At 45.2% G+C, this 25,379-nt stretch overlaps 1 protein-coding gene across 1 annotated transcript in view; it reads left to right on the plus strand.

Annotated features, from left to right (window-relative positions):
• POP1 (POP1 homolog, ribonuclease P/MRP subunit) overlaps window positions 1-25,379 on the plus strand; it is a 1,381,968-nt gene that overhangs the window by 308,724 nt on the left and 1,047,865 nt on the right. Inside the window, exon 5 of the mRNA XM_069621412.1 lies at window positions 20,842-21,090. Coding sequence (XP_069477513.1) covers window positions 20,842-21,090 — 249 coding nt within the window. The remainder of the gene's footprint in view (window positions 1-20,841; window positions 21,091-25,379) is intronic.

The following is a 25,379-nucleotide window of genomic DNA, read 5'->3' on the forward strand; positions in this document are numbered from 1 at the left end:
AGTCAATATTATTCTGGAACTCACCAATTCCTTCGAGCCAGTGAAGCAACTGGTTATCTACGCGCCCCTGCGCTCAACGCAGAATGGAGAGCTCATCTTTCCAAACCATCAGGTGAGACTATAAGAGGGGACATCAAAGGTGATCAGTGGGGAGAACAGCAGGAATGGGGGGTTAACGCTCAACTCCACGGGTGGTTAATTCCCTTTCTCCATTTGCAGAAGAATATTCCTACGGGCCAAGCAAACAAAGCTAGGTGGGCCAGTCCAGTCCGTCATCTCAGTACTACGCGTCGCATTGGTGGATACCGCAGCTGTCTAGTTCAGATCGATGCCCCTGTGGGAGCCAGGTGAGCGTAACAGTTTCAGTACCTGATGCGCTGTCCTCCACCCTCTCTCAGCTTGCTCCTTTCTTGTCCCTTTTGAGTGTCTTTTCTTTACGCTAGCTTCCCCTGACGGCTGTGCATATGCATCCCACCAGCCATCAGTACAGCGTCTAGCCTACATGTCTCCCTTCTCTGTTAATTTCCAGATTGTACTCGCCGGTCCCGGTCCTCTGCGCCCCCTAGGGATCTCTTTTCCTTCTACAACAGGCAGAGTGCCCACACAGTTCCACTCACCTCTTACTCCGGTGGCCTTCTCCTTGCTCTGGTATGCTGCTGCTGCTCTGTCCCCTTTACCTCCTTCTGGAGCTTCAGGTGCCTCTACGTCCCTCCACGCTGGCTTCCGTGTTACGTTCTCCGCTTTTGCTTTTACAAACTGCTGTTGCCTCAGTCACTCTCCCGGGACCTCGACTGTGAGCGGTGCTCCTGCAGGACTTCAAATTTTCAGCTGGTCTCTCCTCGGCTTTGTTGGTTCCTGCATGCCCGACAGGGTTTGAACTGTGACTATCCCCCGCGTCTCGTTACGTCCTGATTCCGCGTTACCGAGGTTGGGGGCTTTGCACCCAGCAGCAATCTTCCTCCACTCCTCTACATGCCGTTGGGAGAGGTATGTGCTCAATTCCCAGTTACTGTCGGCTGCTAATTTTACCTTTTGTCTTGGCCCGAAACTTAGCACAAAGACATGCACCCGCACGGTCCGGCAGCCATCTTGGAATCACTACCTCCTTTTTTACCTATAACTATATGGTATTGGGTTGCCCATCAGACGCTTGGTCCCAAGGGTGCCTCTTAGGCACCTCATATTTGCCTTAGGGTGGTGTTGCACCCCTAACTGGGCCCCCACATGTGGCCTGTACAAATAGCACAGGAGCCGGGTTCCCAGTCACTCTTCTCTTCATTCCTCCTTCATCGTACTGCCCTTTTCCCTGCCGTTCCCCTCCCTTCCTCCCATTCCCTCCCATTGTCCTGGATCCCTCCTCCTTAAAGGGGCTCATCTTCTTTCCCTGGTAACACTTCCACCTCAATTAACAGACTTCCTGGGCTACATTTGTTTGATCAGCCGTTGGCGTCTCTTTGTTGTCCGACGAGGCCTGCCTGGCAACTTGCGAGTCTCGCCTGAACGTTCTAGTTGCGGTTCTTCATTTGCCTTATTGTCCTCTGCTCCTTCGGTCTCAGCTGCTGCCCCTTCCTTTGGCTCTAGTTCCTCCATGCACCGCGTGCGGTAGAAGGAGGCATTCCACGTTCTCTCCTTGGTCTCCAGTCCCAGTTATGCTCGGTCCCTTGACCAGCGGCTTGTACTTGAGGGGGTGGAGTCGGGAGTGTTCATCCACTATGACGAGTCGGAGTCCACTTTCCTCTAGTGGACTATGACATTCTATGGCTATTCTTTGCCACGGTCCGTCGGGCAGTGGTACTATTTTCAGGGGGCATGCAGGTTTGCTTGAGGCTGCTTTCTGATAGTGCCTGCCATGGGTTAGTACGTCTTGTGCCTCTTCTGATGTGATGTTTCCCATTTCCTTTTCTGGGTGTTGAGCTAAATGGTCTGCCGGGTGGGCAACGCCCCCTGGTTCGCAAATCTTTTTGTAGTCTTATCCTGTGAGGTGGAGTCCAACCCTGCGTGGGTATTTGGGTACCAGGGCGATGTTTATGTGGAAGCCAATGACCGTTCCTTTTAACATGCCTTCCCCCGTTGAGTAGTTTTGGGCGCTTGGTTTTAGGTCCTTCGATGTCTTGCATTTGGTGGAGCATCGATCGTGCCATCTGTGCGCCTGGCAGTAGGCCATGGTTTACTTGGAGGGTGCGTTTTGGATGTCAATTAGGGCCAGTGCTCGTGCAGTCCGATAACTGAGGAGGCTGCGCCCTATGGGGAGGGTCTTTGTATCATGTGGATGGCCTTGGGTACTCTTCGGCCTCTGTGCATTAGGTCACAATGAAACAGACCTTTGGCCTGTAGTGGATGTGTTGCTCCCCACTGGAATATGTGGGCTTGTGATTTGCACTGGGGTTATGCTTCCGCTATGGTTTGATAGAGTTGTTTGTTTATAACGTTGAATGTCGCCCCCGTCCCCACGACGAACAGGTTGCGTATGCCTCCGCGTTGTACTGCTGTTTTAGGTGCCATGGTGTCATCTGACGAGGTGCTGATGAGCCTTACGTACTCTCTGCTATACCTGTCATGGGGGCAGGGTTGAGCTTCGCCAAGCTCTGGCAGCTCGCTTAATGGCAGGTTTTCGTATGGATCATGGGCATAGCGTGGGACGGAGGGTGCATACAGATCATATTCCTGATGGAGTCTACGTCCTCCTTGTAATCCTGGCTCTGGGTTGGCTTGGTAATCCCGCATGTCGGGGCTAGGATGGTAGCCTTATGCGTCAGAGTGGCGCCTGGGCGGCTCGATAGTTAGGTCTCCCAGGGTCATTATGACTTCTGGTTGGGCTGTCACTGTGCCTCGGTACCCCTCTTGGAATGATCTCTGCGGGTTTCTCTCTTCGATTAGTCATCCTCCGAATTCCCTTGTTTGATCTGGGTATCTGGTTAGGCCTGACAGTGGTGGTGGTGGTAGGCGGTGGGATTGTGTAGGTTTTGCTCCACAGCACATGCATCTCTGTCGGATGGCTGGACACGGACCTCTATGGGGGTATTCAAATCCGTACTGGTAGCATTGTTTGTCGCTCCAAGGGCATTGTTGTGGGCCTCTGAAACCTTGTCTCCCTAGGAATCCTGAGTTCCCGGGGTATCCTGGCTGCCCTGCTGTCATGGCTGCAATGGTGTTGCTCTTTTTGGGGTTCTCAATGGCTGCTGCTTGAGCGTTGACCCTTTCGTATATTCGTGCCAGGTCCATGATCTCTTGTAGGGACAGGGGTTTCTTTTGTTGGTGTTCCCTGAATAGTGATGCGGTGCACCCTTCAATGATCCTTAGATGGATCGCCTCATCATCATAAAAGCTGGCAAAGTCACAGAGCAGGATCTTCCTCTGTAGGCGGACAAATTCCCCTATAGACTCGTGTGGGAGTTGGGTTCATTGGTTGAAAGCGTACCTTGAGTACTATCAATTTGCTGTTGATTGCTGCAAGGAGGCGCTGATGCATGCTTTTCTCTTACGTGGTAATAGTTTTCATTATCCCCTTGATCTCCTTCCCATTTTGTTGGCCGAGACATCTCCTACTGCCCTCTTCAAAGTCCTCAAATTCTTCGACCCACTCCTTTGTGTGGGTGCAGGGTAAATGGGTTGGGTCGTTTCAGAAATGTGGCGCGAGCCCTAGGTTTGCGAAGGCACGTGCCCCCGCATCGGCCGCCTGTTCTACTTGGTCCACCATCTTGGTGGGGTCTTGAGGTGCCGGTGTGTTGAGTTCTTTGTGACCCTGGGTGTGTTGGCCTCTTAATGTACTGGCCTGGGTTGGTTTCCTTCCCCAGGGTTCTCTTGGCTGTGTTCAGCGTTTCCAGGCCGTGTGTGAGCGCTGCTCAGTGCTTTGTGGGTGCGCTTATACTTGTTCTTCGCGTTTGTTGCCGGAGGATCTCTTTTCTTTCCACCCCGCGTGTTTAGCTGCCCACGCGTAATGTAGCACATGTTTTCATGCTCTACTCACTCCCGATGGCGGGTACGCGGTGGTTCCGGGTGGTGCTGGAGTGTCGCAGATTGCTCTGCGTTGCTGGTGGTGTTCTGGTGCATTGTGGGTGTCCTACTCTGATGAGCAGTGTTTCGTTGTCTGTAGTTGTGTTTTTTTCTCCTCTTCTACCCCCGTGTGTGCCAGCACATGCGTACTGTAGCACGTGTATCCTATTACACACGCATAGTGTAGCACGTGGTGAGTTTTCACTCTCCTGATGGCGAGCGTGTCTCCTGGTGTTGTCCGCTCTGCCTCTTTCCCTCCCTCCACCGGCACCGTCTCATTGCCGGGGGATCTTCGTGTCGCACAGCGGGGCTCACCTCGTCTGATGCGCTGCCATATGCCGTGGTGCTGCTGGGCACTCCTTTCTGCCGGCACCGACTACCCTGCGCTCTGCTCCTCCTCCGCAGCCTGCACAGCGGGTCATCTCACTGCAGGGCTCTCGTCGCTGCTGGCACCGTCCTGTTGCTGGGGTGTCCTCGATCTCCTCACCTTCTCTGCGGCCTGCACAGCTGGGCTTACTGCATTCTTCTGTCCGTTGGGCGCTGCACTGCTGGGCCTTCTGCACTCGTCCCTCTGCTGGGCGCCACACCTCTCCTGTTGTCCACGTTGCTGGGTATACCGTACCCATCACTCTGCTGGGCTTGCCTGTCCCACCGTCACTCTGCTGGGCTTGCCAGTCCCACTGTCACTCTGCTGGGCTTGCTTGTCCCACCTGCTGCACAACGTGGGTGCTCATCTGCCTCATCGCCAGTTGTTGCACCCCTAACTGGGCCCCCACATGTGGCCTGTACAAATAACACCGGAGCCGTGTTCTCAGTCACCCTTCTCTTTATTCCTCCATCGCACTGCCCTTTTCCCCCTCCCTTCTGCTTCCCGTTCCCTCCCATTGTTCTGGGTCCCTCCTCCTTAAAGGGGCACATCTTCTTTCCCTGGTAACAGGTGGTTTCACTTTACGTTGGTTTTAGGGGATGCTGGTGGCAGATAATGTTTTGTTTGGCTTCAGCAAGGGTACAAGCCAAATTACTGCATTAGTAGCCCAATGTGCCTTCATGTTGCCATTGGGATACTAATGTGTGGCTTCTATTAGTCCCATTCTCCGCCATTTTGCTTTAGGGGTTTCCTTGTTCAAGGAAACCATGAGGCAGACCTAAAAATGGCCATTCTACCTGTGTGGGCTGTTTGTGAGCTCAGACTTGCAGCCTCACTAGTGTTTTGACTGGTTTAGACCAGTTCCTGGCACCTGTGCAAGCCACTAATTTTCCTGTGGGAGTGGGCTTGCGTCTTTGGCAGTTTTAGACCAACCTGATTGGCTGGCTGCTGCACCCTTTGTTTGAAATCCCCTAATAGGGTTGGTGGGCTCTCAGAAGCTAAACACTGTGAGTAAAGAGATATACAGGGGAAACCTTGTTCTTGACCTTGGTGCTGCTGGGCTTCTGGGAGGTGAGCAGGTCTCTTTACCTGCTTGAGGATTTATCACCATTGCTGCATTTCTGGCCTCTGGGTGTCCTTCCCTCATCCTGCTAATAATCCTCATCTGCTGAGTGCAGGTGTCACATCCTGGGACAGTTTTTCCTGTGCATTTTACTGCATTTTGGTGCAATTTCCGGCAAGAGTGCGCTGCCTTTGTTTGGAAAGCTGCCACCACCTGGAAGCTTGCTGGACCCCCCCAACAACCCACCACATCAGCTAGTCTCAGTTGTCTCTGGTAGCCACTTTCATTGACCTGCTGCAGGGGCTGTTTTTGCAGGTGTACCCTTCAAGTTTGCCTGCTGAGCGTTCCGGTTCCTCTCTGTTGCTGGAGCCATCTCCATTGGTAAATTTTGTTCTGGATGGTGGGCCCCACTCCTGTGCAGGACGATATTCTTCTTTTGGTCCATTGGGGTCTTTGTCTCAGGGGGCAAGACCCTAGATGGCCAGGTCCTTTATTTTTCCCTTTTGAAAAGCAGCCCTTACTTACCTGTTTGCTTCCAGAAGGTCATGTAGAGAAGGTCTATACCCCCCCTTATGGTATACAAATATGGTAATTAGGGCCAATATTTCACTCTCCTGACCAACATTGTAGAAATCATGATTCTTGTCTGTTTAGTCAAGTTAAGTTGCCCTTATTCAAGGTAAAAGTACATTGGAAATAGGGGTCACTGTGCACACTTATTTAGGGTGGCATGGGATATGGAGGGTGTGCTTACATTTTGTACAAACAAACCTAATTTAACACATTAGGCCACACTGTGTTTAAATATGAAGGTTATGCACATTTAGTAGACATCCATCATTTTAAAATGGACCCCACAGTTGCCTCGCAAATGAAGGCTTTAAGTCTGATGGGAGTATAAAGTATTTAGCAACCACAGGGTAATTGACGTGTGCAGAAATTCAAGGTTGTCTGAGATTATCTGAAAAAACAGGTGCAGAACAATTTGCTATTTGAATAGCAAGAATGTGTTTTTCTGTGGTATGGTTCATGAAACAGAATTGGCTTATATTCAGAAAGGATAAGATGGAAAGCGAGACCGTCTATGACCTGAATAAACTGTTCTAAGAAGTCTGGAACAAAATGTGTAATTCTCAAACTGATTTGATCAGTTTAAGAATTGCAACATATATTGCATGGCCAATGAAATTACGGAAATTACCTAGATTTGCTAATTTGCATAAGAAGTCATGTGTTTCAGAACTGCCATTTTCTAGTTTTTGAAATTCCTAGTCATTAAGGAAGTGGGAAATAGCAAGTAGTCAGGAAGTGTTTTTTTTCCAATGGAGAATCAATGATAGTTCAACCTCTTAGTAGAAGGATCAATGAAAATGTATTAAAGTAAGGTACAGATTTGCATATTTATAGCAAATCCAGGATTGCAGAATATTAAGTGTTTAAAATGAGCAGGTTTGAGTGCCTGTATTTTTGACTGACCAACTGTCTGGTGTGATGGCGTTCAGCTGACTGAGAATAAACCTGTATATATCCCTTGTCTGGTGGGATGGGGCCTCCGACACAGGCAGCCCTCAGAAGTCAAAACAAACACTGTGTAGTTAACCTGGGTCCTGGGTTGGTGGGTTGTTTGAGATACTTACAGGGTTCTCCATGGTCATTGGGTTCTGCAGGTCCCCGACTCCTTCTACTACATTGCTTAACATTGGACTGAATCCTGCTTTGCTTTTCTGCTTTTAGGGCTGCTGGGCAAAACGGTATCTACTACAAGTGACGCTTTCAATTTTTAGAGACTTCCTCTGATGTTTTAGCGATTTATAGATTTTATTACTACACTCCTGCCTAGGATATTCTTTGTGTCACTGTGTTGCTACGGTTTCCCCCCCTTGGTGTGTAACATCCCCTTCTGGGCCCAAGGATCATCTTCCTAGCCCTCCTGAATCTGTTGGTCATTGTGTTCCCCTTTTCACTGCATCTAAATGCTCCAACTGTTATGTGCACATGTATTATGTATATACTTTAGAATGTAGTAGGAAACCTGCTAAGTTATTTCTGGCACCCGTTCATCATGAACACGCTGGTAATTACTGTGTGTAACATTGTTTTATGGTCTACCCTTTAACTTACATCTGGGAGTATATGTTCACTGTCAGCAGGCATGGGGCTTACATTTTAGCATAAAGAGTGAGTCCGGCCCTAACTGGCCATTTGCTGTTTTTATTTCCACTATGCTCTGTGTAACTTTTTTTTTTTCACCCCATCATATTTTGTGTGACCTTCATAATAAAGTGTGTATATTTTCAGTGTACCAATGGGGTGTATTCTTTTGTGATGTCTGTTGGAATTAAGTGTACCTCCCCTCTCTAAGTTAAGCCTGACTGCTGTGCTATCGCTACCATTGGGGAGTTTGGTCTTTCCTTTTCGGTGATGCACCAGTAGGTTGATTACCCAGCCCTCACTAGAGGGTTGTGCACAAATCTCCCTAACCTGGAAGATTTTGAGTGGATTGTGTCCTCCCACGTATTCCTCATTTTATGATATTACCATATTCAGCTTCAGCTGATTCGGGACATTTTTCCAGCACAGGGCGCTGCCCATCGATGCATGTCGACTCGATGTCCCTCTGAGGCCTCTGTGTCGATGTCATTGATGGTATAAAGCGCGCGCAGCGACAGTTGGCTACAGTTTTTCCTGCGAAAGCCATTGCTTTGGATACAGTGTGCTTCGGTTCTTTACGAGAATCTTCGATATAAATCTTACAAATGGCATCGTCCTCCGCCTCGACTCCAAGATCGGGGTTTAAGAAGCTCCAGGGCTATGGGGGTGGGGTGGAGGGGAGATGTCCCTTACGGACCCCCATCGGGTGCGTCTGTGGTACCTGGGTTCCTCTCATGTTACCTTAGACTGTAAGGCCTGCCTATCTATGATGGTGAAAGCCCTGAAAAAGCGAAGAGGAAAACTAGCAGCAGGTAGGTCTAAATCCCCATCAATGACTCCTTCGAAAAGACAATCTTCAGATGAATCAAGAAATATTCCTCCTTGTCGAAAGAAGACAAAAAGATCATTATCACTCAGTGCGTCTCACCGCTCTGGCTTTCGAAGAAAAGGCACCATAGGGCGCCGTCTTTGTCGAGTTCCTCCCCATAACAGGCCAAGTGCCTGACGAAATCAGCCTCTCTGGCTGAGTGGGAACATTTCAGAGTAAAAAGGATGAAAGTATTTGAGAATGCGGCCTGGACCCCCTAGAAGACTCATGAAAGCAATGCCCAGGTTGCAAATCTCAACAAGAATAAAATGAGGGCAAAACATGTGCGGCCTCGAGCCTGGGAGGCAAGGAAAAAAACTCCTCGAACTGTTGCAGGATCCCTCAAATCGAGAAAAATCAAGTCATTGGCGCCAAAAGACTCCTCGTCGGGCCCTAAAGTTTGCGGCAAGTGTCGAAACCCTCTACGTCAATGGGGTCAAATCTCGGCACCACCATAGAGGATAACTGAAGTCATAAACACCACTACCAAGAACAGATTTATTTGAATCACTTTCTTCTATTTGAGGATGTAGAACATTCCTCTCATTCACGTCCCTTTGGCCTACAATATGGAACACCTGGGGTCCCTGAACCCTTGATCTCAGAGGAATCAAGGATTACAAATCTACAGGAGTCCATGCAAAAAGCAAGTGGACTAGATCTGTCCCCAGAATTAGAATTTGGGAGACCTGATCCTACTGACCATGGGTATGCAGTCTGTATTTCGAAACATTTTCTAAAGAATGCTTATATATCGAATATATTTTATAACGAAGAAATTTATGAAGAATGCATTTAGGAGTGGGTTACACCTTGTGGGGAAAGGGTTTGGGTTGGTTTTTAGGGCTTGGAAACAGGGAGGGGATGTTTGTCTGGGAACCCCCCAACAAAAAGTGCTCTCCATCAAACTTGTCGTTCTAAAGACATGTAACCCTGACCATGCAGATGGGTCTTAGACATTTAATGTTCAGGTGGTTGAATACATGGGGTGGGAAAGACCCACCCCATTATATGAGCAGGATGATCTTACAGATATCCTGGATAAAGGACCCCAGGAGGATCCTAATCTTCCCTTTCATGTGGCTCTGCAAAGGCGGGTAAATGCCAAAGTTCATTCCGGCACTAAATTAAAAAAAAGCCAACCTCTAAATACAGGGCGTCCAGTAGTAACCCTGGTTATCTGACAAAACACCTGACTCCTGAACGTTTGGTAGGGCAGGCTGCCACATACCCCTCAAAATAAAATGCATACCCAACTATTCCCCCAGACCGAGATGACAAGCGTTAAGACACTTTGGCCAAGAACGTTTTCTCTGCGGAGATTATGGCCCTAATGTCTGTGAATGCTATGTGCAGGTTGGCCAGGTTCACTTTCACAATTTAGGAATGTATAGCAATGGCAGCTGAACATATCCCCAAAGGGGACAGATTTTTAAATCTAGTCAATGATGGGAAGTATGCAATGTGTGAATCCCTCCAGACACTGCTGACAGTATCAACAGGTCAATGGCTGCTAGTACAGTAATGCACAGGTTTGCCTGGTTAAAGTCTGATTTTGTTTTTTTATTTATTTTTATTCTCCAGCTGTGCAGTCCAGACTTCTCAACATGCCCTTTGATGGCACTCATTACTTTGGTAGCAAGGCTGACGAGAGCCTAGAGAAGCTGCAGACCTCCAAAGCAGCAGCCAAATCCCTTGGTGCTGCTATTAGACCGCCACAAAACCGGCTCACTGGGACACCTTGGAGGGGTAGGTCCTTTCGTTTTTACTCCTCAGTTGGAAGGGGAGAGGACTGTTGAATCAAAGCGGTCAAAAAAGATTCCCACCTGGTGGACGGTTAAGAGGTACTAAGACCGCCCAGGCAGCAGCTACTTTACCTTCAGCCGCCTCTTTATCTCTGAGGCCTTAGTAAAGGAAGCCCTGTTGGGAGGCAGACTCTCAATGCATCTGAAAGAATGGCGTGGCATTACTTCAGATGCATGGGCATTGGAAACAGTTACCCAGGGTTACTGCCTTCCCTTTCTAAAAAGCTTGTCATCCACCGGGGGAACAGCTCTTTCAAAGTTCCAGATCCGCTCCTTATGCAGGAAATCTTGACCCTGCTAGAGAAATGTGATGTAGAACGAGTACCTGTAGTAGAGAGGAGGAGGGGTTGGTACTCTCTGCACGGAGGACTCAGACCCATTTTGGCTTTAAACAAATACCTCATAAAGAACAAGTTCAATATGCTTACCCTTTCTCTGATCCTGCCAGCCCTCCAGCTGCAGGACTGGATGGTATCATTGGACCTTCAGGATGCTTGCTTTCATGTGCCAATCCATCACAAGCACAGACGGTGCCTGAGGTTCGCTGTTGTCGGTTCTCATGATCAGTTTCGAGTTCGAGCTGACCTCCGCCCAGGACTTTCACCAAGTTGATGGCGGTGGTGGCAGCATTCAGATGCACTTTCACGCTGGTATCAGAGTGTAATAACAGCATCCTCAGGAGACCTTGGGGGATTTTCCATGCCATTCATTTCCGCCAAAGGTTGTTTCTTATGAAAGTATCAAAAGCGGGGTTAAGATATGAAAGCACCATATACTATCGCCTTTCTACGTAACCATTCATGATCAATTGAAGATACCAGTGTGAGTATGTTGTGATATGTTCTAGATTTCACCCAAAAACAGCTTGATACTTTCTTAAGATGTCATTCTGATTTATTCCAAGTATTTAGGTCTGCTAGGAGTATCGGTGCAAACACTTTTGCCGGGATATCCAGCATGGCCAAGAGTCTATAATTTCGGGGATCGCTACGCTGGCCCTTATTGTAGACCGGCAGTATGTGCCTCTCTCTGTTACCGGGAGAGCTCCAGACTTCCCAATTTCCATGTAGAGAAGTCGCAACGTTTCTGCCCGTGTCTCAGGCGACATCTTCAAGACGCCATTGTTTATCTCGTCAGGATCAATTATCAATCGAAGTTGGATGCTTTGCATATCCAAGGAATATCTGAGATCGCTATTACTGTTTTAATTTCATCACCAGAACCCAGAGTGTTAGTTATGTATTCAGCCCATGTTTCTTCGGGGACACAATTTATCGGCACACTTTTTGTTTGCTCTTATTTTTTGCCATATGGCCGTTGTGGTGTTGGTCGTTTCTAAGTGGACAATGGTTCGCCATCGCATTTTCGCAACTTTTTTTGTACTGTTGCAGCCATCGTCCATAAAGCATTTTTTAGCTTCTTTTGATTCTTTTTTTTTTGTTTTGTTTACCTCGACAGCGTCATGACTCCAGCTAATAAAGGTAATTTGAGTGGAGATGGTGGCACTGAGCTGTTTGTTTGCCTGGTTGATCTTAGGATCAAAATCATTTCATTTTCTTATTTGTGCATTCCTGTGCGGTCTTAAAGTCTCGTGTGGAGGCTACCGTGGTCTTAATCTGTTCTATCATGGCCGAAAAGGCTTTGCTCATCTTTTTTCCGTTAATTTCAGCATCTTGGCAGAGTTGGATGAACTCCGGGATTAGTTCACTAACAACTTTGCCTCTAGACAGATTCACAGGGTGCGCTGAATAAGATTAGAAGCATTAGTCAGAAATATGTCTCCAGATTTATCATAGGTTTTTGTACAAGATGTTTTACCCATGCTCTTCAACAACACAAACGTATGTGGTTGCTCTCACTTCGCACCGCTATGCCCATAATCCAACGCCGATTTTAGTCTGATGGAGTTTACAAACACATAGTCAAGGGTCGATGCGCTCTTCCCACTGACTCACGTAAATGCTCTTTGCTTATCCCCTGGACAAAGTCCATTAAGACAAATGCTCTTTGCTTATCCCCTGGACAAAGTCCATTAAGACAAGTAAGTTCATGTGTCAATCATGTTGATCCATGGGCTAGTCGCTCTTTTGTTTGCATTGGTTATTGAGAATGTCTTGGTGTTTCAGGCTAAAGTAAATTTATGTTTGCGTTAAAATCTCCCGTGACAAATACAGGATGTTTGTTTTGGTATTTAACTATTACGTTTCCTGCATGTTAATGTTTGTAGCAACTCCAGGGGGGGAGGGGAGGATCATACACATCTATAATGATGAAATGCAGGCCTGGTCTCTCCAATTTCCCGACCAGCACCAAATGAGATTCACATGGAATTTCCACTACAGTCCAGGGTGGACAGACTGAAATCAGTAGGCCGGCTTTAGGGCGGCCTAATCTACCTTTTTGTTGCTGGGTTTTGTATTGTTACCAGTCTATCTAGCTGCAGGTTCTCTACTAACCAGGTTTCTTGTAGTACAATTATACTAAGTAGTTCCATGTTAGACCACAGGCCATTTTCACCTAATAAATGTGCGACTGCTTGAGTATTCCAAGAATAAAATATGTCGATGTCATTGACTCGTCACAGCCAGGTGTGATTTGAAGGCTAGTGGCAGCCATTTCCAGTATCCTTATTTGTTTCCACATTTTTATAGTGCTTGCCGACAACGGTCTCAACGGAACATATATCTTGTGAGATACATTGTATTGTATTAGTAATCTGTGGATTTCTTACCCTATTGATCTCGTGGTTGGCAGTTCCTGGACTAGGGCACATTTTAGCTCTTGGCATTTCTTTATTCTCCCCATTGGCTTTGACTGTTCAGATGAAAAAAAATAAAAACAGAAGTTTTATTGTACGATCTAATTTTGTCCGGATTAATGTCCACTATACTACATGTATAACCCAATGTGAATAATTCAGTCTCATATTTTAAGATCTATTCCAATGTGGTTTCAGATTCAAACCAGATATTAGATATACTTGTTTTGGTATGTTCATTTGGTCTACAATTCTAATATCATCTGATCTTATTACTCGCAACCCAACAATGGAGTGAAATATTCATAGGACAGCTGGCCCTGTTTATCGGTGGAAAGTTAACATCTGGTATTATTGGTGTTATTTCTAGGGCTTTTTCGGCAGTCTATATGTTGGGGTTAGAACAGCTGTATATTTATGTAAGGGCCCTAAATCTGTCAATTTAGTTTGTCCTATTGTTCCTGTCGAGGCATTTTGGTTAATCGTAGAGATGTTTTCATTTAATTGAGGCAAGTTGGATACTCAATCATTTAATATTAATATACTTGTCGGGGTGGAGTCCGATGTTAATTGAACATTACAAGGTGTTGTGTGTGCCAGATTTTTCTGCAGGGCACTTACCTTCCATTGCACATTGTCCTTATTATGTGTGTTAGTCATTAGGTACAGAATTGAACGATTCAGTGACATTCCCTGGTACATTCTTCATATTTACACTACAGGCATTACTTTTAGTTTTTGTTCGTCGCGCATACATGAATGCCTGTGATATAGCTTTATTTTTTTTCTTATTAGATACATTTTTTAAAATAGTGTGTAGTTTCACTATCCTAGAACGTCTAGATGGTAGACTTATTGTTCTCTCCTAAGGGTTTATCGGCCTGGAATGTAAACTTAGCGCTAATCACATTGCCACGAATGTCAGTGTTTGTAGTCTGATCTCGCATGGTTTTCCGACTTTTGTTAATACATTTGTGCAAAAGCACAGACTGAATGGCTAATTTATTTTCTAGTTTGCTGCAGGTGTTTACAAGTTTTAGTAGGCATTCAGATGCGAGGAACATTTCGTTTGATGACATACTGCATTTGCTACTCTCTGATAGCACAGAATTCGAAATTATTTAGTTGGATTTTATTACCAGTCATGTGAATTACCATTTTCCAATGACCACTCTAGGTCTTCATTGGTGCTCCCTCTAACAGATTGCACAGGGGACTCGTGTTGGTCAGGATCAGTTAATGAAATTTCAAAGAAGGTTTGTGGATCGATCGACATCACACACAGGAAATGTCTTTGTGCTCCTTTTGAGCCTGTCCATTCCTGTCCTTTAAGGTTATTGACCATTCTTTTAGTGGCCATCATATCAACCCGAAGGGTGGGTGAACTTCAGGCCTTGTCCTGCAGGCCTCTTTTCATTCTTCTATAAGGACAGAGGTGCTTAAGGTTAAACCTACCTTCTTACCTAAGATTGTGTCTGAGTTTCATTTAACTCAAAAAATAATTCTACCTTCATGTTATCCTCCTCGTTCTGGAGAGGTTACACAGCCTTGATGAAGGTGTGCACTTATTCTACATCTCCAGTATGTCTAAACTAAGACAGGATGACAAACATTTTGTAGGCTACACGGACCACAAGTTGGGTAGGCAACCTCGAAACCAAGTTTATCAAGATTGATCATTTTAGGAATATCCGAATGCTACAGAGTAACTGGAAAGGATCCTCCGGAGGGTCCTGGAGCTCATTCGACCTGGGGAATGGCTACCTCCCCCTGCCTTTCAGAGGGGAGTCCCAATTAAAGATTATTTGTGTGCCAGCAACATGGTCATACTGTCATGATGCCCTCTCCCGGGGAGCAGGTTCAAGCCCTGTGTCCCCGAAAGCAGACATCCAGTCCCCAAGGAAGGACCCAGCAACCCCATATAGGGGCCCTTTGGACAGTGTCCTGGTGCCATAGGCGCCAGGCTCATTATGGGAGTGTTTGGGTGCACTTACCTGATGCAGAACATGCTGCAGGATCCTGGCCTCCTTGAGGGCTGAAAGGAACTACTTTACCTGTGGGACTAATTTACCATCCGGGCGTGGTCGGGGAAGGATACATACCTGATTGGAGGAAGGATACATACCTGGAACTTCTTCCAAGGCTATTTAAACCCCACCGAACAGCCACACGTGCTTCGCGTTGTTCTGCATCTAGCAGCTGGACGCTCACCGTGTCTGCTTCTGCATCCTGACTTCTGCCATGCCTGCCAGCATCCTGGATCACCTACAAAGGAAGAGAAGAAGAGAACAGGAGAAGGAAAAGTCCTTACCTGCTAAATCCGCATCCCGGAGACATCTCGCCGACCATCCTGAAAACGAAGACTTTTATTTAAAAGCTCATTGCGTCAATCGCTGCAGCGCCGCATTCCACTCACCTTTACAGGGCGCCTCCATGTTCAGCAGCGATCATCCAGATTCGCAGTCACGCCCCAGCGCCTAGGGAGAAAAAGACCAGAACAAAAGGTGAGAGAGAGAGAAGGGAATAAGGAAAGCTAAATCTCCATGTTAAGACTTACCTGTTGATTCATTCCCTCTTCATTTCGGGTCCGCGCCGCATCCTGGCATTTCCGGACCCCGGCCCCTAAGGGGAAAAAAAGAGATCAGCGTTAATGAGCGAATAAAAAGACATTACCAAAAAACGCTCATTAAAGACTTACCTGATTTCTACAAGGATTTCACCTCTCATCTCGGGTCAGTGCCTGTTCCCCGGCATTCTGTACCCTGGCCCCTATGGGGAAAAAGACACTAGCATTAGTACATTAATGCATGGACACAAGGGGAACCTCTTATCAAAAAACTTACCTGGAAGCCAAGCAAGTTTGGTTCTCACCAATCCGAAAATCCAGTGAAGTAACTGGATACCAACGTGCCCCTGCATCAGAAGCAGGATGGAGAGCTCGTCCTTCCAGACCCTAAGGTGAGCCGCTACGAGGAATCACAGAAGGGTTTCGAGGAAGGTGAGAGGGGAAAGTGGGAGGCCGATTGCATTACCCCGCAGACGGTTAATCCCCTATTTTCGCCTACAGAAGGATACTTCTGCGAGCCAGACAAGCCAGATTTGGGGGCCCGGTCCAGTCCGTCTTCCGAACCCTGCGCATCGCCTTAGAAGAGGTCACAGCAGCGCGAACCAGGCCAGCGCCTCCGTGGGAGTCAGGTGAGCATCACACATACGTTCACACTTTTACCAAACACTATAATCTGGACTCTTCCGGCAGCCGGGAATTTTTTTTTGGAAAGGCAGTGTTCTATTTTGTGCACACAGACCTATAAAGGCACTCCTAAATGATCATGAGTCTGAAAATCCAGACTCCCTCCTCCAGGAATACATGCACTGCTTTGAGAGTTTATCATAAGCTGAGGAATACGTTGGAGGACCCAATCCATACGAAGAACAAGTTACTTGCTGATGGTAACGTTCTTTTGACTGGTTGTCCCTCCCACGTATTCCTCATCGCACCTCCCAACCTGCCCTGCAGTGGAATTTTCCATGTGATTGCAGTTTTCATCTTTCAGGAGGAGTAACTGTCAGGTGTAGGATATCCTATACACGTTAAAAACCGAACTGTAGCCAACGGTCGCTGCACACGCTTTATAGCATCGTTGACATCGAGACACGGGCCTCTGGGGGACATCGAGTCGACGGGAATTGATGTGCAGCGCCCTCTCCTGGAAAACAGCAGCTGGATATGGTAATATCATAAGATGAGGAATACGTGCGAGGAACATCCAGCCGAAAGAACGGTACCATGGATAAGTAACTTGTTCTTCTAGTTGTGTGTTTTCAGTCAGCTCCTTAAAAAATAAGGGTTGACAATACTGTGCGCTATGCATTTGTAGTGTCTGTGTTTGCAATACACAGGCCTTCTTAACTTCTTTTCCACCTTATGCCTTAATTGAGAAGCAAATATTTAATGGTGAATCCCTCTTAAATGGCTAACGCAAATAAAAGCCATGCATCCTTCTGTTTTTCCTCCCAACAGAGATGTCTTAGTTAATTATATCGTAGCCCTTCCCCTTAAAGATTAGTATAAACGAAAATATCCCCTTTATATAAGCCTGTTAGCTGGTAAAAAAAAATGTATTCTTGGCTGGCATTTCGTTACCGTTGGGCGTAGACCCAGTAGGAGCTTTATATTTTATGCTTCAACGTGTGTGAAAGAGGCAGGCAAAATGGTATTTGTCATCTGATTGGCATTTAACCAAAAAAGAAGCAAGGGTCCTAATGATGGGTTTAGGTGTATAATGTAATGGCGGGTCAGTTTTGCCCATACCCCCCCACCTCATTACCCTAAAAGAAGCTTCATACATTACAACATTAGTTATAGGGCAAACCAACGTGGCATTAGTAAGCTCAACAAGAGACCCTCTCATTGATTACGGGAATGAAGCACCACAATGCTTTCTTTTCAAACGTGAAATGTTTTACCATGTTCACGTCTGTCTTCTATTGCAAGCATCTTGGCAGCGTCTTAAAATGAGCTTGCACTATGTTTTGATTAGCTCAATGGTACAGATGAGTGTGCACCCAGTCATATAGCAGTATAGCTCACTTGTTTCTCTATAGAGCCTAGACGCACTAATAGATTGTGTTCAGTACGAGTTAGAGAAAATTGTATTTTTACAGTTTTACCTTTTCACCATCATAGAGCCTAAAAAAATGTAGATACTTTACATGAAGTTACTTCAACTTAATAGAATGTATTTAACATTTGCGCCTCTTAGGACTATTTTATTATTTTTATTTTTATTCTTATTAGGTTATTGAGCGCAGACCCAGCTTCGGGAAGCAATGGAGTGCTTTACAATAATGGGGCCAAGAACAAGGTTAGGGAGCAAAGAAACAAGGGAGTGGTATCTAACAGGGAATGGAGGGCAATTGACGGCAAGTAACCAGTGGGGTTCAGAACACCCAGTGGGGATTGCATGGTGTATGGACCTATGTGCTGGAGGAGCAGTGCCTTGAAGACCGTCTTGAGCTCCTTAACCTAAAGTTGGTGCCTTTGGTCTGGTCGACTTACTCTTTGCTCAATGATTGTTCATTTTCCCCAAAATGCATTACCGTACAATTTAAAAGTAGGATTCTTAAACCTTCTCTTTCCCATGACCGTTTGGTAGAAGTTTCAATGGCTAAGACCTAGTAGACCCACACCAAAAGAACATGTGCACCATTATACACTGAAGATGGAGCACCTGCATGTTGTCAGGATTCCATGGTATATTTCTAGAGTTTCAAAGGTTCACAATCTTAAAAGACACACTGTTATCATACCAAGATAATTCTCATAGACATCAAATACTTACATACTTGATTTAGAAATCATATAACAATAAAACCTTTGGACGTAATTCTATTTAGAAGTATGATGTTCAAGTTATTTTTTATTATTAATTAAAAGAATTGTACAAAAAATTCCTTAATAAGATTTCAGGAATCACTTCTTTCCCCAAGGCAAGATGGAGGGTTAGTACAGCAACAGTGATTGGAGGAAAACATTGATGAGGTAGTTTGGAATTTTGAACAGAGTTCTAAACTGCCTTTCATTTTAGTTGCCTTTGTGGCAGGTTGCAGTCTCTTTAGCTCTGTGAGAAGATTTAAGAAAAATCTATAATTTACTTATATTAAGGAGAGTTATCAATTCCAGACTTCAGAAAAGAAAGACTTATATTCAGGGATTCTTGGAAGACAAGAAGTTACAGAAGAAGCAAGCTAAGTTATTCAGATATTGAAGATATATTACATGGAGTGAAATTCGTTGTCTTTTTAAAAGAAAAAACAAATGTTCATAGACAAACAGTAGTTTATTCAGAAGTTAATCGTTGCTATCTGCTGTTGTATTCTGCAATTGCGAGTTATTTTTTGTTAGTTTTGATCTACGCGCGATGCTAATCTAATTACTAACTAACGCGCGGTATGTTCTAGAACTATTTAATATATATATATATATATATATATATAGTTGGAGTTGAGTTATATTTTTATCCAACTCTATATATTTTAGTCACGAGCGCGAGCATATCTTTTGCCTCGCGTGCGTCGTTAGTATTAAGGTTAGAGAAAAGAACCTTACGTTTTTTACGTACGCGTCATCTCAACTCCGGAAAATAGTGCTTGGCGCGGCTCGTACTTCAAGAATTAGCGTCGGTTCCTGTGTAGCTCTTAGTCAAGGAAACGAAGCGTCGGCAAGTGCGCGATTCGTTCATTTTTATTTAAGGAATAGTGCGTCGGATGGATGCGCGGTTCGTTTAATAGTGAAGATACGTCGGAGGGATGCGCGGTATCTTCTGAAGGATTAAAAAACATTTATTTATGCGCAATTCTAAAGTTACAAGTTCTTCAATGATAAAGACTGTTCTCAGAGAAAATATTTGAGAGAGAGAGTTTGGCAGCAATGACATTCTATTGATACTATTGAAAAGAAGATTTGTCTGAAGTTTAGGAAATCCAAGAAAGTTTACACATAAATGAGTTTCCAAGAAATACAGAATTTATTGTTTCAACATCATCAGAAAAGAATGCCTATCAGCACACAAGCATAGGCAACAGGTATTTCAAAAGAAAGTAAATAAGAGAGAGAGAGACAGAATTATTGATCAGTTATACATAATATATATATATATATATTTTTTTTTTCACTTAGATTTCACAGACACTGAAGAGAGAATAACCCAGTACCAGAGAGCATCAGACATCAGTGTTATCCAGTGAAGATCTGTCTTTGTTTTGTTCTCCAATTCCCCTTTCCCCTTGGGTTTGCCAGCTTGGTAGTTTTATCTTCTTAGAGACTATTGGGCAGGCATACTTGGGGGAGGCGGGGGGGGGCAGGGTCTGGTGGGCCAGCATCATTCCTGCAGGAAGATTCGTGCTCGGACCTGACACATGTTCTCCAGGATGCATCTGAACATTATTGCACAGACAAACCTTTTACAAACAAATTCTAATCAATGGTCTTTTAATGAGGCCATCGCAGGGGGGGCGGGTCACAGCCCTTAATTTTTGTTTAAATAGATTTTGTTGACTTATCCTGCGGAGCATTGATTCCTTAAAAACCCATTTTTAAAAAAGCTGTTGCGGAGAACGAACCAACGAACAAACGTAAGGGATAGGGTTAAGAGGGAAGACAAATGGAGAAAATGGAGTGAGTAAGTCCGCTATTGGGAATTTGTTCTCGGTGGGTGAGACTGAAGTGCTTTGCCTCCTTACAAACTGGTGCCTTGAGACATTGTTTGTGGCACAGTGCTTCAAATGAATTGTGAGGCAATGATTTCCACTAAATTAAGAGAACCAAATACCTAGAGCTTTGGACGTTTCCTCTGCTTTTATGTCTCCTCCTATAAAGGATGAAACACCAGGGGGCATTTTTTCGTTGTTGTGATGCGCATTTGCAAGTAATGGGTCGAGATATTGAAGTGCTTAGTACAGGTTGGTTGTATATGTATATTCCTCTCTACCTGTAAATCAGTGCATGTATGTAGACTTCTGCATGCAAACGTTTTGTTGTACGCCTTTGGCCAGTTAATTTCAAGTACTACACTGCATAGGAAACTGGCGTACGGAAGAAGAATGGCATTTTTTTTCTAACGTTAAGTTGCATGAAACCCTTTTCATTCATTTTATTCCGGTGCTCTCCAATCATAATAGCTAATTTTGGTATGTTTTTATTGAACACACGTTGGCTTTATTTGCTGCCATGATTACATTTGAAAGCATTATACTGGGTTAATAACGCAAAATTTGGACCAGCTTGTGTGGGGATTCAATCACATTAAATACCCTTTTGTCTGTTTACAAATGCAGATGGACAAGGTAGTACATCAAAAAAAGGAACAATCAAAAAGCAAATGCCGCAAAGCTCGACGGCGTCACAGAAACCTGCAAATAGAGTTCAATCGACGGCAACTGAAGAACATTTGGCTGGAGACACACATCTGGCACGCAAAGCGGTTTCATATGGTGAAGAAGTGGGGCTACTGCTTAGGAGACCGAGCCACAACCAAGTGTTATAGGGCCTGCTTTCGAGCCATGACAAGTGAATGTCTTCTACAGGTACCGCAATTTACATAAGCAATTGCTCTGCTTTTAAACTGTTGTATCTTGTAAGCTTTTTGGCCTTCTGTAATGTAACTTTTGTGTACCAGGATCCCCCACTTAAGGGAGAATTGGTGATTGTCAACTAAGGCCATATCAGAGGCCAGTTTATCTTCAATCCATGAGCAGACCCCTTTTTACCAGTTACAATGTGTAGTGTTGGGTATTCAGGTGAAGGCCAATTCTACTTTGTAATTCCTTTAGTCAGCTGCTTAATCGAGCAATGCTTATTCTTGCCTTGTTTCATAAGACTTGTAAATTTGGCGTGCACCGTCTTATCTGTTTTGCAATTCAGTGGCAAATACTTTTGCACTTTTGGATTATGACTACAAAAGAACAATACACCAGTATTGTGATATCCTGCTATCCCAGTAACAATGCCAAGACTGTAGAGCAGAAATATGACCAGACACTTTAAACTGCCTTCATTATACTAAAGCCTTCAATTATTTCGAATTGTCAAAAGAATCCCAGTTCCGCGCCCACCTCACACGACAAAATAAAACCCAATAGAAAGGTCACACAATAGATAAAAAGAACTAATGGGATTTCCACTTAATGCCCCAGCTTTGCTCCAAATCAATGCATTAGTCGCTCCGATACCCCACGGGTTTGCAAATATAAAAGCAAATGGCTTGGCCCATCCATGTGTATGCAATCCACTTGGTGCACTTACTTCCTTCCTCGATCTGAGAAGGAATCCAGGGTCGTGGGCTTATGCATGGATTAACAGATCAACACAGATGTGTATTGATTATTCATTTTAAGGCTCACTTTTACTCATCACTATTACTTTGAAGCAGTTTTGGTTAGTACATCTATTCTGGCAGAGTGAGGGCACAAAAATATGCAAAGCTGCAGAACGCAAGTATTATGCTGCCTCATTAGGTCAAGTTTCTCTTCTCCATTCTGACAGTGATTAGATGATTCAAACTAATCTCTAAACTACACCAGGCCTGTATGATAAATCTAAGGCCTAGTTATTTTGCATTAGCATGGGTTTCTCATTTTTGTTAAAATTTACATAAATCAATTTTCTAACAATGTTCTTTTAGGGCATAATTTACATATAATTGCAAGAAAGGGTCCCCAATCTTCCATAAAAGTAGTGACGTTTATAAGCACCAAGTAAGTTAATTCCTCAAGCACGTGTTCAGAATAAGTTGAACCATTTTTGTTTTGCAGGGAGAGCATGATGCTTCTACCCTGGTGTAAGTGTCCACCAATCGTATCCTCAATTAATCTGAGCAATGTCATCATATCAGACACGTCGGATAGGACCCTAAAAAAGGATTGGCAAAACGTCTTGTGGGAGTCTCTACCTTCCTATGTCCTTGATCTACCTTTGCCCCCAAACACTTTTCCATAGGTGATGGGGATGTCGTAAGGTAATCTGCGCTGTTTTCGTGTCTACTGCAAGTTCCTGGAGGAGTGAACTAGGATGCATAGAGGCATTATCCCTAAGAATGGGTTCAAAATTCTTGCCCCACAGCTTATCTGGTAGCTCCCTACTCGTATGTCTTTCCCGTACCTCAGCTTGCATTTATACATGCTAGCAACTATCCTCTTTCTCGCACTCTGGCCAGTGATTTTCTTTGTTTTGCTTTTTCAAAATCAGTCAATTCTCCATATACTGTCTCTCCAATTATGTTGCAGCACTGTACTCTTTCCTGCAGATACAAAAGAAAACATTACATTCCTTTTACCTATTATGCCCTGAATTTCAAACACTAATTTAAATCTAATTTCCCTAAAGAAATTGGTGCTGCTTTCCAAGACTGCATCTGAGAAGCCTTGCATATGTTTAGGATCTACTTTTTGAATTGATTGTGTCCTCCCATGTAATCTTATCTTTGATACTCAAGTATGCTTGCAGCTTGCTTCAGAAAAGTTTTTCATAGTATTGGGTGGCGTCGAGTCATGGCCCTCGACGCCTCTGTCCTGTCCTCGGCCGTGACGTTGACGCTTGTAGAAGTAGCCCGCACAGCAACCATTGCCTTGGTTCTGTTTTCTGCATGCTAACAAGCTTCCGACGGTTCTCCAACATAAGCGAAATTTAACTGTTTACTTCGAGAAATCGAGATGATGTCCACACCCAAGACTGGTTTGAAGCAGTGTTCTGACTGTGGGGCAAAAATGTCCAGAACAGACGCACATCAAGTACGTTTGTGGTGCCTGGGGGTGGAGCACAGAGTGGATGGCTGTGGCTCCTGCCAGTCAATGACTGTGAAGGCCTTGAGAGAGCGGAATGGGAAACCCATGGCAGGTATGCCCCCTCCAAAATCCCCTTCTGTTACCCCCTCAAAAAGGAGGTCTTTGGATGATTTGAGGGATGTCTTCCCCAAAGGACAAAGCGCTCAAAACACAAAGCGCTCGAGGTCTTGACACTAGTCATTCTCCTCCCATTAAAAACTCAAAAAAGCGACGCCACAGTTAGCCATCGTCGTTTTCCTCCTCGCCTGACAGAAGGGTTACTTTCCTGAGTAAGTCATGTCCTTGACTGAATGGTAAAAGTTTAGATAAAAATGCTGGCAGTATTCCAAAAAGCAGCACAGTGTGACCCTCTGAGTGCCCCTCAGAAAGAGTTGAAAAAGACACCTAAGCCCATCGCCTCTGACAAGAACGCCAGGGCACCTGTAGCCTCAGCTTCTCGCACATCAGAACCTTGGAAAATAGTCTCCTTGACATGTGTCGAAGGAGTCTTCCTCAAGACACAGGCAGAAGTCGGGTTCTTCTTCCTCAACGATCGATAGAGGTAAGATATCTGGGCCTTCTAAGGCTTGTCGAAGCATTCATCGAAATCTGCGAACCCGCCGACGCCCTAGACAACGCTTCGTACTTTGACACCCTTGTAGCCGCCTGCGCCTTTGAAGGTTTTCAAACCTCATGTCTAGCCATTGAAGACTTTTAAACCTCTATCAAGACCTGATCAGGCCTATGGGATTTATCTTTGAGGAGGACCACCATCAAGATGTACCCTTCGGGTACGAGTATGGTACCCCTAATGTACCTGAGGAACTAGTCTCGGAGGAATCCAGGATGAATAATCTTGTCGAGACATTAAATGATGCTAGTAGTCTGAAAACCTCACCTGAAACTGACTTTGAAAATCCAGAAGTGTCAGGGTACTCTGACCCTACTTATAGAATGGTGATGAGCAAAGTAACTGTCACTTGGGTGGGGAAAACCAGCTCCCATAATAGAAAAGGATGACCCCACTGACAGCCTTGACAGTGGACCCCCAAAAGAAGCAGTGCTACCTTTTCACACTGCATTAAGGACCAGAGTCTTAGAGACCTGGCTTAAACTGGACTCCATGCAGCAGTGAATAAAAATGTAACAAAAATAAAAAATAGAGCTGCCTCTATTGACCTTCAATTTGTATCCAGACACCCAGCTCACTCTAGTGGTACAGGTTGCAACATCTTCTTGAAGGTCTCTGCATACCCTTCCATTTCACCAGATAAAGATGATAAAAAGATTGATGTGGGGAATAGGGTTTTTAGTGCTGGAAGTATGGCTCTTAAATCGATCAACTTGACTTGTGCCCTGTGTAAGTACACCCATACCTTATGGGATGTCGCTACCTTGCTGGTGGAACACATCCCGGAAGGTGTGGGTGGATGGATGGATGGATGGATGGATGGCTGGCTGGCTGGCTGACTAAACTTGGTTCAAGATGGCAATGTGCCAGTTGCTACAATCTGGTTTAGACTCTGCAGATTCAGTTAGCAGAGTAGTGGCAACCAGCACAGTTTCAAGACGATTTGCATGGTTCAGAAAGTCTGGGTTTGTGCCTGATGTCCAGGAACGCTTAATGGATGCCTTTTGACGGTTGCCAGCTATTTGGAGAAAAAGCTGATGACCACTTGGAGAAACTGCAAGCTTCTAAAGCTGAAGCAAAGTCCCTAGGATAGGCAATTTGTCAGCCGACCCAACCACAGGGTTCTTCACATGCATGGAGATGGCGTCCCATTTTAGATTTTATTCATTTCTTTCAAGGGGAAGAGGCCAATACTCTCAAAGGGGACTTAGTCTGCCAGTCTTCCCCAGTCTCTGCTGTGAACCTTTGGCGAGAGGAGCTGCACGACGGTCCTGTCCTGTTTCGGTTTCAATTGTCAGTGCCTTTATAATCCCCATCTGCGCGTGGAACGCGGCACGGAGTCCAGGCACAGAGTCCAGGCCGCCACATTTCGCCTCTGCCCTCTTCCTGGATCTCTTGGAAAAGATGACCCTGACTGCGAATG

The sequence above is a fragment of the Ambystoma mexicanum genome, chromosome 5q (assembly GCF_040938575.1).
Source record: "Ambystoma mexicanum isolate Mex_15411 chromosome 5q, UKY_AmexF1_1, whole genome shotgun sequence".
Lineage (NCBI taxonomy): Eukaryota > Metazoa > Chordata > Amphibia > Caudata > Ambystomatidae > Ambystoma > Ambystoma mexicanum.